General features: G+C 52.3%; 1 protein-coding gene across 1 annotated transcript; it reads right to left on the minus strand.

The window, feature by feature from the left end:
- Positions 1 to 8590: 8590 nt before the first annotated feature.
- Positions 8591 to 11776, minus strand: EI90DRAFT_3114716 (uncharacterized protein; the record flags this gene model as incomplete). The annotated part of the gene is made up of 1 exon (XM_039062697.1): positions 8591 to 11776. One exon carries the CDS (start codon positions 11774 to 11776, stop codon positions 8591 to 8593), a length of 3186 nt encoding a protein of 1061 aa, XP_038923933.1.
- Positions 11777 to 17213: the final 5437 nt, after the last annotated feature.

Genomic DNA, 17213 nt, shown 5'->3' on the forward strand with positions numbered 1-17213 from the left:
GATATTGATCTTGACTTTTAATATTCTAGGTCACACAGGAGTTGGAGCAATTGCTGCCATGCACAGAAGGAGATGGCAAGGAGAGCGGTGATCCAGTGTCAGGGTTGGCTCCAGAACCCTGTGAGGGAACATCCCTTGCTGAGGGTTTCCACTTTCACGTGGTATGCCCATATCATATTGCCATTCATTACTGACTTAGGTCTGTAGCCATTCTAGCTGACAGTGGGGTTAAGGTTGTGTTAGAGCCACATTCTAAGTGTATTCCAATTTCCAAGGTCTCAGAATTGTGCAGGGTGCCCAACTTTGTTTCCGCTATACATTGGATGTTGGATAGTGGAGCTGATGGATCTCAGAACGGGCCCTGATGGATATACAATGACTTGTCCGTTCTGGAGTCATACGAGTTCATTGATATTTGGTATTCATTTCGACAGATAGACCTTATGACAAGTTTGCAGAGGAAGAGCAAGTTACAATTTATGCCAGACCTCCGCTGGCTGTGGGAAACGATCCTCATCACACACCTGTCATGGTGCTGATGGATGAGAATGCACATGGAATTCATCATGAGTGACATGCTTGGCAGATCTTCTGATACTTAGAGTCTTCTACCATCCAGGCTACTGTCCAGCGGAACTTTGCACTATATTCCGGGGAAGATGATCCAAGGAGAGGATAGACCATGATGCCACCATTTTCGCACTCCTACTGTGGTACTCAAAGATTCCCCCCATCCCAGATCGCAACACCCAGCTCTTCATGGTCCATCAAGAAGCCGATATGCATGGTCAGTGTCAATCTGGTGTCATTGAACTTAAGTGCATCAAATTTGTGTGCCCACTTGCACCTCGGATTGAGGGCGAATGTCCTCCTGGGTTAGTTGGCAGAACCTGTTTTAACACCATCCATTCATACTATATCAATGTCTATTCAAGCCGATCCAACTATAAACGACTTTATCCATGTGGAAACCTATAGCTTCCTTGGTGACAAATATCGTCTTATTCCATGGCCAATGCTATGCCCCCTTTGCATCCACTCAGTTCACCCTTCCACCTAGTGGACAAATTTCACTACCCCCCATTTCTCTACTAAATTGGCCTCTCGAATGCATGTGGTATACCACTGTAAAGCATCAGGATCTGATAAGATAGAGAATACGATCCAAAGAGCCCACTGAGTCTGTAATTGTCGCAAAACTATTATGGGTTCTGGCCCCAAGCTCGATACTAGGAGATATGGGACAAAATTGATGTTTTCAGGATGCAGTCCAAGATTCGGAGGCGCAAGCAGAGGTAGATGGCTGTGGATGGATATGACACCATTGACGATCAGACCATGTTGGAATTGCTCAAGCTAACACTGTACAGTTCTCCAAAAAACCGTTTCGATGTTTGGCACTTTTCACTTGATGGGCTTATAGTATTATGGAAACATGTTCTAAAATTCCCATAAAATCATGGAATATTACTTGCTATCTCATCTACAGATATACAAATTATCTAAGCAATATATTTATTTTTGGTAAAGTTATTTGATTTAAAAGGTGCCCATGTCATCGAAATGGTTTTTTGGAGTTGATTTTTGGGAGAAGAAAATAGCATTTATTAATATTTGGTATAGCCACCCTTTGCCTTAATCACTGCCTCAATTCTCCTAGGCATACTTTCAATCAAATTCTGACAAATCCTTGGCTCTATCTTGTCCCATTCCTCTTGAAACCGATCCCACAGCTCATGAACACTATTTGGAGGTTCTTCATACTCCCCAAGCTTCCTTTTCACATGATTCCATAAGTGTTCAATTGGATTGAGGTCTGGGGACTGGGAGGGCCACTCCATGACCCTAATACCATGATTGTTGAACCAGTTATGGGCCCTTTTGCTGGTATGTTTGGGATCATTGTCCTGTTGGAAGAGGACATGGGCAGGGTTCTTGCCATAATATGATAGGGTTTGTTGGAGTTCATCATCCAGGATTTGGCAGTAAAGCTCCCCATCCATCCTCCCATCAATCTTGCATGCCATCCCAACCCCATCCCACATCATACATACCCACACCATGACTGATCCACCACCAAACTTTTTGGTCCCTTGCACCAGCCTGTCACTGAGAGGCTCACCCACCCTCTTCCACACCCATTTCCTCCCATCTGAGCCCAGGCGATTAACCTTGGTCTCATCTGACCACACCACTCTCTTCCAGTCCTCCAGAGTCCACTCCTTGTGGCTGATTGCAAAGTCCATTCTGTTTTTTCTATGCTTCCTGCTCAGCATAGGCCGCTTCTTCTTCACCACTGCTTTCCAACCAGCTTCCTTCAAGTGCAGGCGGACAGTCTCAGGTGAGAGGCTCTTGTTGGTAATTTTTCGGAGCATTTGGGTGACTTGGGAAGAGTTGTCAGCCTTGCCAGAGTTAATGAGGCATTGGGCATGGTGAATGTCAGTCCCTGACAGCTTGCGTGGACGCCCACCACTGGGCTTAGGGACATCAGGACGGTGTTGAGACCAGAGCCAAGTGATAGTGGAAGCTCCATGGCCAGTAGTAGATGCAATCTGGCGAGCACTGTGACCAGAATCAATGAGGGAAAGGACTTGTGCAGTTTGTGAAGCAGATAAGGCTTGCATTTTAGATTTGGGGGCATTATAATGCAAAATCCTTTGGTATTTATGCTCCAGCGATGTCAGTCTGTTTACTAGTGTGTACAGTAAACAATGTCACATGACTTGACATGTGATATTTTGTTTTTTAGGTTGTGCCAGGTGCACTCCAAAAAACCGTTTCGATGACATGGGTGCCTTGTAAATTAAATAACTTTACCAAAAATGGACATATTGCTTAGATAATTTGCAGATCTGTAGATAAGATATTAGGTAATATCCCTTGATTTTATAAGAATTTTAAAATGTGTTTCCATAATGTTATAAGCCCATCAAGTGAAAAGTGCCAAACATCGAAACGGTTTTTTGGAGAACTGTATGTGGCATGTGGGGTGGCCTGTTGCCGGAAAAAGAGCAACCACCTGGAACACTTTGACTCACCAGACCATGCCGCCAGGGCACGGTCTCTCATAGTTCAGCACCTTGGAGATCCAAGGTCACAATGGTTCTTCAACTGGCCTGTGTGGGAAGGCCTCCCAGACCCGTTACCAGGGACAGAGGATCAAGACTCTTATTTGCAAAAACTAACGTGGCCTGGACCACCCACCTCCAGTCAAGATCTCTCCACTCTCAAGCTGGTCGAAAGGAGGCGATACCATAGAGCTTTCTATTACGTGGACATGGGACGATTCATGACTCATAATGAAGCTTCAGATGTAGTGTTGGAAGACGACACAGATCACCATCTACTACAGCCTAACCAACCAATGGTCATCGACGACGACATCGAGCTGCAGAACAAGGACCTCACCATCCACGACCTTGCTATCCCAGATTCCTTTCCTCCTTCCCCAAATGGCCTGGAACTGGTAATTTGTTGTTCATGCCAAATTTTGGGATGCCATCATCCTTGCCGGTTCCCCTTTCCTCAACCGCATCGTCCACCTCATCCTCCCTCTCGAACGCCTTGAGCCTGGCTCATTGGCAGAGACTCCCAAGAGAGGAGAGGAGGTTGAATCCTTACCCCAAGTCCAGAAGGTTGCATGTAGCAAACCATCCTGATTGATCACACTGGCATATGCTGTCATATCTGTACATACCCAATCCCAATCCGACTCCTGGACCCCCATCTTCATCACCTCTGGAGTCCTACCCTATCTCCATCTGCTCCGATATTCACCTTTGGACCGAACATCACTCCTCTCACCACCCTCCTCTTACTCCTCCTCACTCCTCACATCACCTCCACCCTTCTGTCCCTCTCCTACCCTACCTCCACCTGCTCCAATACTCACCTTCAGACCCAACACCATTCCTCCTCCACTCCTCTCCCCACTCCTCTCATCACTCTCCTCCCTCTGACCCTCTTCTGCCAAACCTCTGCCAAGTTACGACCTTCCACTGCATTCCCATACCCTGTACTCGGACACCGCTCATACCTTTGCTCCAAGATCCTGTCTTAGTCCCGACCTCGGACTTTGACTCCACCTCAGCCTAAGTCCATTGCATTGGTGACCTCATACTACATAAACACCATTGCCAACATTCCTCGGACTTTCAACCCTGCCTCCACAACCTCTGTAAGCTCCGCAACCTCCGAGCTCCATGGATCATACTTGTCATATCCGTGCATACCTGACCCCGACCCGACTTCCGGACCTCCACCCTCTTCACCTCCGGAGTCATAACCTACCGCTGCCGTTCCGATACTCACCTTCAGTCCTGGCAACACACCTCCTCCTTACCTCTCGCTACGCTTCCCCCGTCCGCTCCGATACTCACCTTCGGACCTGACTACTCTCCTCCGCCACCCTTCCACCAAGTTACGACCTTCCACCGCTGTTCCGTACTTCGCACTCGGACACCGCTCGTACCTTACTCCGAGCCTCCGTCATAGTCCCTACCTCGGACTTTGACTCCACCTCGGCCTTAGTCCATTGCATTGGTGACCTCATACTACGTAAACACCATTGCCAATATTCCTTGGACTTCCAACCCCGCCTCCGTAACCTCCGTAAGCTCCGCAACCCCCGAGCTTTGCGGACCGCCTTCGGCGCTCTCGCCGCCTGTAATGTATTTCTCGCATTTTCCCTTCATCCCTATTTGGACTACTGCTTCTTTCTATTCTAGCCAGTTAGTCATCATCCCCACTTCCCCTCATCCTCCTGCCCCTCTGGGCCTCGCCCTCCCTACCTCCTTTCGGACGTATCACAGGTCTTGCCCTATGACCTTCGGTACCGCTCCGCTCCCCCTACCCTTTGTTCCCGTTTGGACGTCTTCGTTCCGATTCGGTCACCCTTTGTTCTCTTTGTGCTTTTGCCCCTTCCATTATATATATCGGCGCTTGTACATACTCGTTTTGGTTTAGTCCAAAATCAACCTGAAATGCCCCCTAGAGACTTCCTGCTCACCTACTGTGAAATTAAGGACCAAATGGACAAACAGCAATGGCACAGCGCTCCACTTGAGTCGCTGAGGCCAAGGTCCCTCCACGCTAAGTCTCCGATTCCACTCCGGAGTCGTCCGTTTCCACCCCATTCTAACAATACTTGGCACTTTCACCGCTTGTAATGTATCTTTTGTGTTTCCCCCTCATCCTTATTTGGACTGCTGCTTCTCTCCATTCTAGCCAGTTAGTCATCATCCCCACTTCACCTCATCCTCCTGCCCCTCTGGGCTTCACCCTCCCTATCTCCTTTTGGATGCACCACAGGTTCTAACCTATGACCTTCGGTGCTGCTCCACTTCTGTCATCCCTTTGTTCCCATTTGGACACATTTGTTCCGATTCAGACCCCCTTTGATTTCCTTGTGCTTTCGTCTCTCCATTATATACAGGCGCTTGTACATACTCGTTTTGGACCTTCAGTCTAAAATCAACCTGAAATGCCCCCTAGAGACTTCCTGCTCACTGCCTCTGAAATTAAGGACCAAATGGACAAACAGCAATGGCACAGTGCTCCGCATGAGTCACTGAGGCCAAGGTCCCTCCTTGCTAAATCTCTGGTTCCCCTCCAGAATCATCCACCCTTGCCCAGTCCTAACATATGCGAGACAAGTCGTACAACTCTGGGGCCAACTCTTACCATCTGGAGGACCACAGCCGTGAAAGATCTTGGCGTCAGGAAGCCTCCTGAGACTCGCTGGTTCAGAGGGAACCTTGAACGAAATCGAGACCCCCGAGTGCAAGGGGCCCCTCATCGAGCTTAGTGCCATATTGTCAGAGACGGGATTATTGTCAGAGTCGGAAGTACTGTCAGAGGACAAACTGAAGATGGATTGGGTTTCTGTCTGAGTTGGGGTCGGAGATTGTGGCAGAGGTCTGTTGGAGCGCATGTGCAGATATGCGGGCAGAAATATGCGGCACGTCTGGAAGCGCTGTTCAAGGTTAGCAGAGTGGGATCGCAGCCTCAGCGACTCAGGTGGAGCGCTGTGCCCTGAGCTTGACATTTGGGGGAGATCCCATATTTACAGACTGACACTTACAGTGGACTTCAAACAAGACTTGCGGGCAGAGCGGACCTGTAGGAGGAGTGTGGACTCTGCGAGCACGGACTCAGAGGGGGGGAAGCCCCCTTTGCAGAAGGAGAGACTCAGACCAGACAGGGGGGGTACTCTAGTTGATTTCAGACTGAGGTCCCCAAAAGTATTTACAAGGTATAAGTAGATAAGAGAAATCAAAAGAGGGACCGGTCGGTCCGGTGCGGAAATAAGCGGAAATGAGTGGGGACTTGTCAAACTAAACCAAGGACAAGAACCTGGGAAATGGGAGGCAAGGAATGAATAAAGTCAAAGCGGATCAAGTACCAATATTGACAGATTAAATGAATGAATAGGAAAGTGCAATAGCACACAGATCAAATGCCAATATTGGGGTGAACATAATAGGCACTCGGCAAGGAATGAATGTTATGTTGCCGAGTGACAAAAATGGCCAGAGGACAAAAGCGGAGGTCAGCGCGCGGCGCCGATACAAGTCCGCAAATAAGTGGGGTCGGTGCGGTGCCAACACAAGTCCGCGAACAGAGGTTGATCTGTCAGCACTGTCACACAAGGACAGCATGAAGGCCAACAGAGGTACAGAGGGGAGTGGGAGTGTTGACCTGGCCAGAGGTGTCAAGGGCAACCAGAAGTGGCCAGAGGGTGCAGAGATGGGCAGAGGGCACAGAGTGGGCAGAGGGTGCGGAATGCACGGAAGCAGGGCATGGCTGTGACCACATAGTGGGAAGCAATGAGTGTGGTTCAGATGGAGACAAGGCTGGCATAGGAACCGGAGGGACTGAATGCCGGGAGCGCCAAGGGCTCGGGAACTGGAGGTAAGGTCGGAATGCCGGCAGGGTCTAGGTTCTGATTGTTGGCCCAGTCTCTGTCAGGGACAGCTCCGAAAGCGGTGAGGTCCCAGTGCGAGGGACTCGATGGGACAGGTGTCGGCTATGCGTAGCGGCGGTCCCGTCGTGGGGTGAGCGTCCCCGACCACTTGGGCTGAAGTGGGAAGTTGAGTTATCATTAAAAGGGAAAAGCTATGGTACTTACCTGAAGTGGGAAGTTGAGAAGAAGGCTGCTTCTTCTGTTCCCACCCCAGGCGCTATTATATACATGCGGTTAGGGTCACGTGGGAGAAGCCATGTCATCTCCGCACACAGCTGCACCTCCCCGGGTGTCTCCGCAGGAGATCCCGGAGGTGGCTGCTCAGTAGGCAGGAGTGTGCGCGGCGCGTGCGGCGATCAGGGGAGCGGGGTTAGGTACATAGTGGTACATGGAGAAAAGGGAAATCGACCGTAGAATAGAAATAGAGAGAAAGGGGGAAAGTGAGGAAAGAGGGACGGGGGGTGATAGTGGGGAAAGCGGAGTAGGGCAGTACGGTGCGGGGTGCGGCGCAGGGTCAGGCGGGTGTGCCCTGACAGTCTCACGCAATAAGGCAGGGGGCCAGACATCGGGTTGGGGGCTGGTTAGGATGGGTTTCGGGTTGGCGGATTCACCTATCGGCATTGGTTCGCTGCTGACGGTGTAAGGGGGGCAAGGGATCTACCACCCTAACGAGAAAGAGAGGGGGCCACAGAGTTGGTAGTGCTCGGGGGAGGTTCGGATGGTGAGGAGGGGGGAGGAGAAATGGTCCGGGTGCGATGTGATAAAAATGATAATCTCATAAATCTCACTGATAATCAAACTGATGGGAACTCTGTCCCTGCACTATGTCTTGAGCCTCTTTGGCTTCGTATTCGCCACTCTGGGCGCTGGTAAACTTTGCTAGAACTTCATGTTTGTTGGGGAGCACCTCTCTCTGTTGGGGGGAGTCCTTTTTTTTTGTAAATACAGGAAAGAGGGTAACTATAAATATGAAAGAAATACGTGGAAATCCGAATGATCCGACGGGTTTAGGACGGCAACAGATCCACAAGGAACAAATAAGAAAAAAGCAATATCAAAGAAATATTGATGTTGTTAAGGAAATAAAGAACCATGGCGATCGCCTCAACCGCTGAACCAAATCCGTCGCTCGTAACATCGTTCGACTCGTGTTAACAAGGGCTTTCCAACGATACCAGATTCGTCCGGATCGGTGGAGAATTGATGGAGATACAGGGGGAGCGGCGGAATATGCGGGTGACAGTTGCCCAATTTGGAAACTGATGGTTGTCCGTGGTCAGGAATGGCTTGAAAAAATCGGGAAAAATATGGGAAACGTGGAAGGGGTATATGGAACAGTGGTAGATGTGTTTCGAGGGTGGGGTGCTTGACATGGGTGGTAGAATCGCGATAATCGGCTCGTTTGCGTGGTACCGGCTGTGCCCGCCTACATCAGGCCTAGCTCTTTATCGTGGTCCCTCACGATATCCTCAATCCTCCTAACAAATCACCTCGGTCCAACAGTGTGAAATCCTGCGCAAAATAAATAGTCTTCTGGGTATCTGCTCCTGTGCCGACATGTGACATCTTCAAGTCTTTGCCCTGTCAGATGACTCTGGCCTCTTTTTGTGAAATCGCCTGTGAGCTCTAGGCTTTCGTGTACATGACTAGCCAACTGGAACACTCGGATCTCTCTGGGATCCTTCGGCTATCAAAACCGCTTTGACACAATGTCATCAATCTCATGAACCGTGAGATGTGGATCTTTGGCCACCACGCATGTGGGTCATCAAACATCGTGCTACGACTTCTCCAGATGACCGGAGGGCCTTTATGTTGAGATATACTCGCGACTGCCAGCTCAACGCTGCGATAAATTTTGTTGACTTTGCCATATGGAACTCGATGACATTCAAGGCCGGGAGGCCTTAGCTCTTTGAGCTTGCGCTCACCCGTCTCTGACTCTGGGCTACTCTGCGACTCTGTGTGCATCGCAACTGTGTTATAGCGAAGGCCGGGAGGCCTGAGCTCTTTTGACTTTGACTCTCGTGCATGTGTTCGGCCATCAAGCATGGTCAACTTTGGGCTGTCAATGCTGGGTGACTCTGGAGCGCTCAACAATACCTCAACTGACATGATATGATCACTCCCCTCGCTAGGAGGATCCTTGGGCTGGGTGATGCTATTTGACATAGCGGAAGCGACGTGGCAATAAACCGATTCTGGGCAAAACTTTGGATTTGGGCGATGGCCGGGAGGCCTTAGCTCTTTTAGCTTCAGCTCTCTCCTCGCTGATGTGGTCTCTTCGATGCTCGAAGCTTGACATGGGCACTCTGGCAGTCTGACTGGTGTGCAATCAATATGCGATTCTGGTATGCAGGACTCAGACTCGACTTGTGCTCGATCTGAGACTGGGACATCGTCCTCTGACGATAACTCTGGGATATGGACGCTAGACTTGGCTTGGATTGAGGCGCTATTCATTGAGCTGCCGTGATTTTTGTCTGGTAAGTCCGTGCACAATGTACTTCGCACGAGTGACTCTTCAACCTGACTATCTAGGTCTAGGATCGTCGTCGGTTCCTCGTCTCTGGGAAACTCTGAGACTTGAGCAATCTCGCTCATTTCGGCATCAAGTGGACATTCTGTGTCATTCAATTGCGTCACTGTGCAACCTGCAACTTGCACACATCTCTGCGGCATCATGGCCACTGCATCTGGGAGAACCACAGGTCGAATGGGAGGATCGGGAACATTGGTGTGCCGAGCTCTCTTTCCCATGACTAGCGTTTGGAAATCGCAGCTAACTTCGCTTGATTTGGACTTGTCGCCACGCAAATAGACATTTTGTCTGGAACTTGGAACTAGGCACTCCGCTTTTGTCACATCGTTTGGGTCAGCCAAAGCAAGGACTGGCTCTTCTGCTTCTGACGCTCTCATCTGAGGCGTTTCCACGGGTTCTATGCACTCAAGGTGGAGAATCACTGCTCCAGCCTTCGAGTCCGCTGGGAGTTCATACATCTCCTCTATCACTTCTGCACAATCGCACGATGCGTTCAAATCGCTCATGATGTTATCAGGGTGCTCGTCTACTCGCTGAGTCATCAAAGGATCAAGAACTTGCAAGTTCTCAGACTCCCGGGCCACGCTTGGCTCAAACTCGATATGTGTCAACGCTTCGCCAATCTCAGGCTCAGCCTCTGGACTCTGGGCCATATTGCCTTCGCAGGCGGCTTGCTTTCGCGTCGAAATACGCGTCTGGGTCGTCATCTGAGGCTCTCTGGCCCGGGTGTCATCAGGACTAGTCTGATCTATCACAACTTTGGCGCTTGGAGGCACAGTCGGTGTAGCCTCAAATATCTGTCGACTCTGCGACTCAGGGATCATCTCTGGCGGAGGTACATCGCGTCTTTCAACATCTGGATCATCCAAGACTGTTGGGAGCATCGGTGTTTCGTCAAATGAGTGATTCCGCGCATAAAGACTCGGCTCAGGCTCGATATTCGAAGCCAACACACTCTGGTCTGAACTATGCCTGTAAATCGATGGCATTTCGCCCATACTAGGCATCATGTACTCTGGGGACGTCGTACTTGAACACTCTATAGGGCAGGCATTGAACTCGCCACATTCCCAGTCGCTAAACTCGCAACTCATTGTGGGTTCACAGACTCGGTGCAACTCTGTGCGCGAAACCGTTGCTCTACGGCTGGCAATCTCTCGGATGATTGGGGACATGCCACCACTGCCGGCATAAGGCAGGGAGGATCCATCTGACAACACAATTCTGTTGTTAACATCAGTCTTGAGGACACCGCGCGCCAAGAATTCCTTGGTCTCTGGACAGTCTTGCAGTCTGTGGCCATAAGCGTCACACATGTAGCATCTAAAGCTCTTGTTTGGCGTCTCCTGATGCACTGGCTCTTGTCGCTGGAGCCATGCAACTTGGAGAGAAAGTTCTTCGATCTGCGCTGACAACTGGTCCACCAGGGACTTTGTAGGCACTCGGGTCTGTGCTGGTGCTGGAATCTGAACATCAGCACACGGCTGGGCATCACTCTTTGGGCTAGACTTTGTGTCTCTCAGCGCTGAACTCGCTGATTCACTGGCAATCGACTTGGTTCTGGTCTCTTGCATGCGGCTGCGACTCACGTTGTCGCCTTCTGAGTCTGGGCTCGGGTCAGCTATGGAGGAACCGTCCTCTGAGTCTGGATCGGACATATCTGCGTCGTCATATGTGTCTGATCCGTCAGAACAATCATATTTGTCAGGGCTAAGCAATGACTTGGCAACTTTGACAACATTCTGCATCTCGGGTGGCTTGGTCAAGTCAGACCACAAGCGCTGCACCCGAAGCTCGCTCTTGAGCTTCTTCCTGAACTTCTTGGGCAGTCCGGAATAAAAATAGTCATCCCGGTCTATAGAACTCAACCGGTGGCGTGCTTCAAGTGATGTCGCGATAATTTGGAACTTGCGACGGTATTTCTCAAGATGAGAAAGGCGCTTGATCTTGCGCTCTTTCTTGACGAATTTGCACATGTCTTTCGTGTGGTAAACGCAGTCCTCGGACTCGGAGGAGTAAAAACTGCGGAGCTCATCTTTGAGGAATGTCCAATCGTGGGTTTCATAACCATCAAGCGTTCTGATGAACTCAGCCTCCCTCTCCTTGCAGTAGGATGTGAGGTAGAGGCACTTCTGCTCGTCTGTGAGCTGCGAAGTCTTGGCTAAAAGCCGAAATTCCCGTAAGAACTTGTCAATGTTCTTCCCCTTGAACCGGGGCGCTTCCCTGCTCCGAGGGCTTGGCATACATGGAACCTCAACGACCAATGCCATGTCTGGTAGCTGTCTGGCTCGTCGGGTGACTGTCGTCGTCGTCGTGGGGACACAACAAGGAGGAAACTCGGTGACACTCTGGTCAAAAATGCGCGAGTCTGGAATGGTAGGTTCTCTTGAGGCAACTCTGGCCAAACAAATGTCTTGGGTCACTGGTGAGGGACTCTCTGGTCACCTCTGGGTACTCTGCTGTCGCCTCGCGTCGGCAGAACAGCGCTTAATGTGAACTTGGGGAAAAACTCTGTAATAACACTTTTTGCGGCAACTCAGGCCAAAACTTCTGGTAAGTATGTTCCAAACTAAATCGTGGGTTGTCTGTGCGTCTTGTAACGTCGGTAGAAATGTGTAAAGCGTGTATGAAATGAAAGTATGATGGCCACAAGCCCAGTAGGAAATTGAGTGAGCACGCAACACTGGGCCCCTGTAAGGACCACCAGAAATGTAAGGGGGGCAAGGGATCTACCACCCATGACACATATCGATCCCCTTCAATGTCCTCAGCTCTGTGCGTTGCCCCTGTTGCCCTGCCGGTGAATCCCACCTGGGTAGTGGACATCAGCTCAAACATGTGTCAGGGACGTGTCTGGGGTCGAGAGGGCCCGGGGGTAATGTCCGGCACTGAGGCCGTCGCGGGGTGTGGAGCGGGCATGCGTACTGGTGGGCCCGATCCGGGACAGTGGTCCCTGGCCACTCAGACTGAAGTGGAGAATGTGTTATTATTATTAAAGGGGAAAACTATACTACTTACCTGAAGTGGAGAATGTGAGAAGAAGGTTACTTCTTCGGTTCCCACTTCAGGTACATTTATGTACATGCAGCTTGAGTCACATGACGGGTGCCACATCATCCTCGGAGGCAGCTGCAGGCATCCGGGTGTCCCCGTGGGGGATCCCAAGAGCGTCCGCTGCATGCGCGTGTGCTGGGCACAGCGGGAAGCTGTCCGGGGTGTGTGGGCCGGACGGGTCAATAGTACATCGATACAAAGGAAGGTGGTCCGTGTAGATAGAAAGAAATAAACAGGAAGAGGAAGATGAGAAGAATGAAATAAAGAAAGGGGAAAGAAGAGGGAAAAGAAAGGGGAGGAGAGGGAGGAAGGAGGGGGGAGGGGGATAGACAGCGGGGAGCGGGTGTGGTGTGGCCGGGTGGGTCCGGGTGGACCCAGGTCAGGTGGGTGTGCCCTGACATCACCCCCTCCTTAAGCCGCTTCGCCTCCAAGCGGCCAGGGGGTTCGTTCTCTCCCTTCCTGGGGCGTGGGGGTGTGTTTGGTGGAACTCCTCGATCCGGTCAGGGGCATGGATTAGTTGGTCTCGGGGGAGCCATTCATTCTCTGAGTTCGGCCAACCTGCGAACTTTACTAAATACCAGAGCTTCTGGCGTAACCATTTAGAGTCCAGTATTTTTTCCACTTCATATTCCTCCTCTCCATCTACGAGTTCTGGGCCTGGGCGGGGGTCGGGGGGTCGTTCCGTGATCTCGTCCGGGCGGTAGGGTCTTACGTTCGTCACAGATACGACTGGGTGAATTTGTCAGGGGACGGACCCGGGTCCCCATGACCCCTCTCTACAGTCCACAGTCTAGCCTGTAAACACAGCCCATCTCAGGGCATAACTACTGTGGGTAAGAAAGTGTATAGATAAATGAAGAGTAGGCTACACTTGCCTACTGTGGGTAAGAAAGTGAGAAGAAGGTTAACTTCTCACTTTCCCACAGTGGCCCCAATATGGCGAAAACTTCCGGGGATACCCGGAAGTCACATGAGGTGGGATCCGGGGTCGGATCATGCGGCGCGCGGAGCGTGCGGCGCAGGAAGTGCGCGGGAAGTGGAGCGGGTCCGGACGCGGGTCCGGGTCCGGGCTAAGTCAGGGTATGTGCCCTGACAGAATTCCCTTTTGCCGTGCAGTGAGCTGGAGCTTGACAGCAGCTGGGGAGACGACCTTGACAACTTTGAAGGGGCCTAGCCACTTATGGTCTAGCTTCTTGGTCGGGCGGTCAGTCGTATAGTTTTGGGCGCTGAGCCAGACTCGGTCACCCTCCTGGTACTTGGGGGCTGTCTCTCGACCTCGGTCATAGTAGTGGGCCATCTCGTCCGCTGCGTGCTCCAGGGCCGCCTTCGCCTCTTCCTGCATCTTCATCATCCTGGACGAGAAGGCGTCGGCGGCTTCTACCTCAGACGTACGTGTGGGCTCTGTCCCCATCCTGGGATGCTGCCCGGTGTCAAGCTCGAAGGGGGTTTGATGGGTGGACGAGTGGACGCGGTTGTTGTAGGCAAATTCTGCCAGTGGGAGCCAGTCCGCCCAGTCGTCCTGGCGGTGGTTGACGAACACCCGAAGATAGGCTTCGATTTCCTGGTTAACCCGCTCTGTCTGTCCGTCAGTCTGGGGGTGGTAGGGCGTTGAGGGGGTTAGCTTGACCCCCAGGAGATCTGCAAGTTCTTTCGAGAAGCGCGAGACGAAGGCGCTCCCTCTGTCGCTAAGGATCTCTTCCAGGAGCCTGTGGTGCTTCCAGACGTGCTCTAGGAAGAGCTGGGCGATACCAGCCGAGTCCACGGATGTCACGGTGGGGATCGCGTGGATGTGTTTGGACAGACGGTCCACTACAACTAGGATGGCATTATAACCTTTCGACTCTGGGAGCTCTCCCACCATGTCTACCGAGATTACCTGCCAACGGTGGGTGGGGACTTTATTTGGGGTGAGCTTCCCAACCTTCCATGCGGGGAAGGATTTGATGCGGTTACAGGTGTCGCATCCACGTACGTATCGCCCGACATATTCTGCCATCCGAGGCCACCAGTAGTCACGGGAGACGAGCTCTAGGGTTTTCCATCGCCCTGGATGTCCTGTCGCCCGCGCGTCGTGGTGTAGCCGTACCAGATCATGGCGGAGTTGTGGGTCTTTTGGAACGTACACCCTGCCTCGGTAGAGGACCAACTCTCCCTGTCTCTCCCACTCGTCCGACCTTAACGTTCCTTCTCCCAGTTCCCTCATGGCCTTTACCACCTGCTTGTCATGATCTCTCGCTCCTCGTACCCTCTCTAGGATATCCGCCTCCTCACCTTCCACTGAGACTGCTTCCGTCGCACGGGCCTCGAACCAGGCCGGTTGGAGGAGGGTCAGCCCCTCATTGTCGTCCCTTCCCTTCGGGTGGTCAGCGCGGCGAGAGAGTGCATCTGGTTTCCCCATGAGCTTCCCTGGGCGGTGGACGAGGGTGAAATGGAAGCGGGAGAGGAAAAGGGACCATCTGGCCTGACGTCGATTTAACCTCTGGGCCGTCCGGAAGTAGCCCAGGTTACGGTGGTCGGTGTAGATCTCGACTTTCTCCTCAGCACCTTCCACGAAGTGTCGCCATTCCTCGAGGGCTCGGACGATTGCATTTCTTTATCGTACACTTCGTAGTTGTGCTCTACGTCCGTGAAACTTTTCGACATGAATGCTACCGGGTGGAACTCTCCATCCGGTTGGAGTTGGGAGAGGACCGCGCCGGTTGCAAAGTTGGATGCGTCGCACTCGAGCCTGAAGCGGCCGTGGTCGGTAGGGAAAGAGAGGACAGGGGCTGTGGTGACGGCTTCCTTGAGGGCACGGAAGGCATCGTCTTCATCTGGGCCCCAGTTCCAGGTTTGGGTCTTCCGGGTCAGCCTGTGAAGGGGGCGGGCCTTCTCAGAGAAGTCTCTGATGAACCGGCGATAGAAGTTTACGAATCCTAGGAAGGATTGTACTTCTTTCACCTTGGTTGGGGGGGGCCAGTCGAGGACACCCTGGATCTTCACCGGGTCCATTGCAACGTTACCCTCCAAGATAACGAGGCCCAGGTACTCGATCCGGGTTCGCTCAAACTTACACTTCTCTGGCTTAAGGAAGAGCCTCCTTCTCCTCAGCGTCTCTAGGACTTCTCGGACGACCCTTCGATGTTCCTCCAGGGTGACCGTGAAGATCAGGATGTTGTCCATGTAACAGATGACAACCTCCCGGTCGATGAAATCCCTCAGGATGTCATTCATCATGGTCTGGAAGGTTGCTGGGGAGTTACACAGGCCGAAGAACATCACCATGGGCTTGAACAGCCCCCGGTTGGTCGTGAATGCCGCCTTCCACTCATCTCCATCCTTGATCCGGACGTTGTTAAACCCCCAGCGTAGGTCCAAGGCTGAGAAGTATTTGGCGTTGCGGAGGCAGGCGAGGACGTCTGAGATGAGGGGGAGCGGGTACGAGTTCTTCACCGTGATCTCGTTCAGCTTCCTGTAGTCCTGGACCAGGCGTAGGGACCCGTCCTTCTTCTTGACGAAGAAGACTGGTGCTCCCATGGGGGATTTGGACGGCTGTATGCGCCCGTTCTGTAGGTTCTCGCGTAGGAACTCGTCCAGCTCTTTCTGTTCCGGGCGCGAGAGTGGGAAGGTCTTCCCCCTGGGCAGTTTGGCATCCGGTACCAGGTCTATAGTGTGGTCCCAGGGCTTCCGGGGGGGGCAATTGGTCAAAGGCTTCTTTGGAGAACACATCCCGGAAGTCCTGGTAGTGCTCTGGTACTAGCGTCTCAAACGACACAGGCTCAGCCTCCGGGTCGCGGGCCTCTTGGGCCATCCGCTGCGAGGGGGTCGTGGTGGCTCTCAGGTCATGGCCCCAGCTTGGGGGAATGATAGCAGCGTAGATCCCATCCCCAGGCTCCAGTACTGGGTCCTGATCATCTTGTATTTGCGGTTGTCTGCAGGAGGATGGGCAGCGGGACATGACGACTCTCTGTCGTACCCAGTCCACTTCTGGGTTGTGGTGCAGCAACCACGAGTGTCCTATGATGAGGGACTGGCGCCCGAGATTTGCAACTGCGAAGCGTGCCCGCTCTGTGTGTCGCCCGAAGGTCAGAAGGGCTTCTAGCTCTTCTGTTATAGCTCCATTTTCGTTCGGGGTTCCATCGACATTACGGACGGGAATGGGCTGGGGAAGGGGGGTTGTCTCTAGGTTGTGCTTTCGGACGAACTCGGGGCTTACGAAGTTCCCGGTGGCTCCTGAGTCCAGGAGGGCTGACACAGATACCGACGCAAGGGAGGTTAGGGCGGTCAGTTTCACTGTGAGGTTAAGGGATCTGGGGGACTGCTTGGAAAGGACATAAATGGCTGGGGGGAGACTGCTACCTCGGGCGTTGCTGCCCTTGGGGTCTTCTCGTTCTCACGGGTGGAGGATGCGTTTCTCCTCTTTTTCTTCGTGATGACTCGGTGAAACTTTGGCATTGGCATTGGCTTACACGCGCTGCGGTATTTACACGAGCTATCTTCTACGGGCGGCCGGGACGCATCCCTTACCGGTTGCCTGCCTGAAAATCCCTCTGAGGTTCTTCCTCTGGTTCCCCCTCCACCGTCTCTGTCCCTTCGGTCAACTGTCTCTTCAGCCCTTCCATCAGTGTTCTCAGGTCTTCCAGGTGGAGACGTCGTACTCGGCTGACCCTGGGG

The sequence above is a fragment of the Cantharellus anzutake genome (assembly GCF_015039405.1).
Source record: "Cantharellus anzutake strain C23 chromosome Unknown EI90scaffold_1, whole genome shotgun sequence".
NCBI classification, from domain to species: domain Eukaryota; kingdom Fungi; phylum Basidiomycota; class Agaricomycetes; order Cantharellales; family Hydnaceae; genus Cantharellus; species Cantharellus anzutake.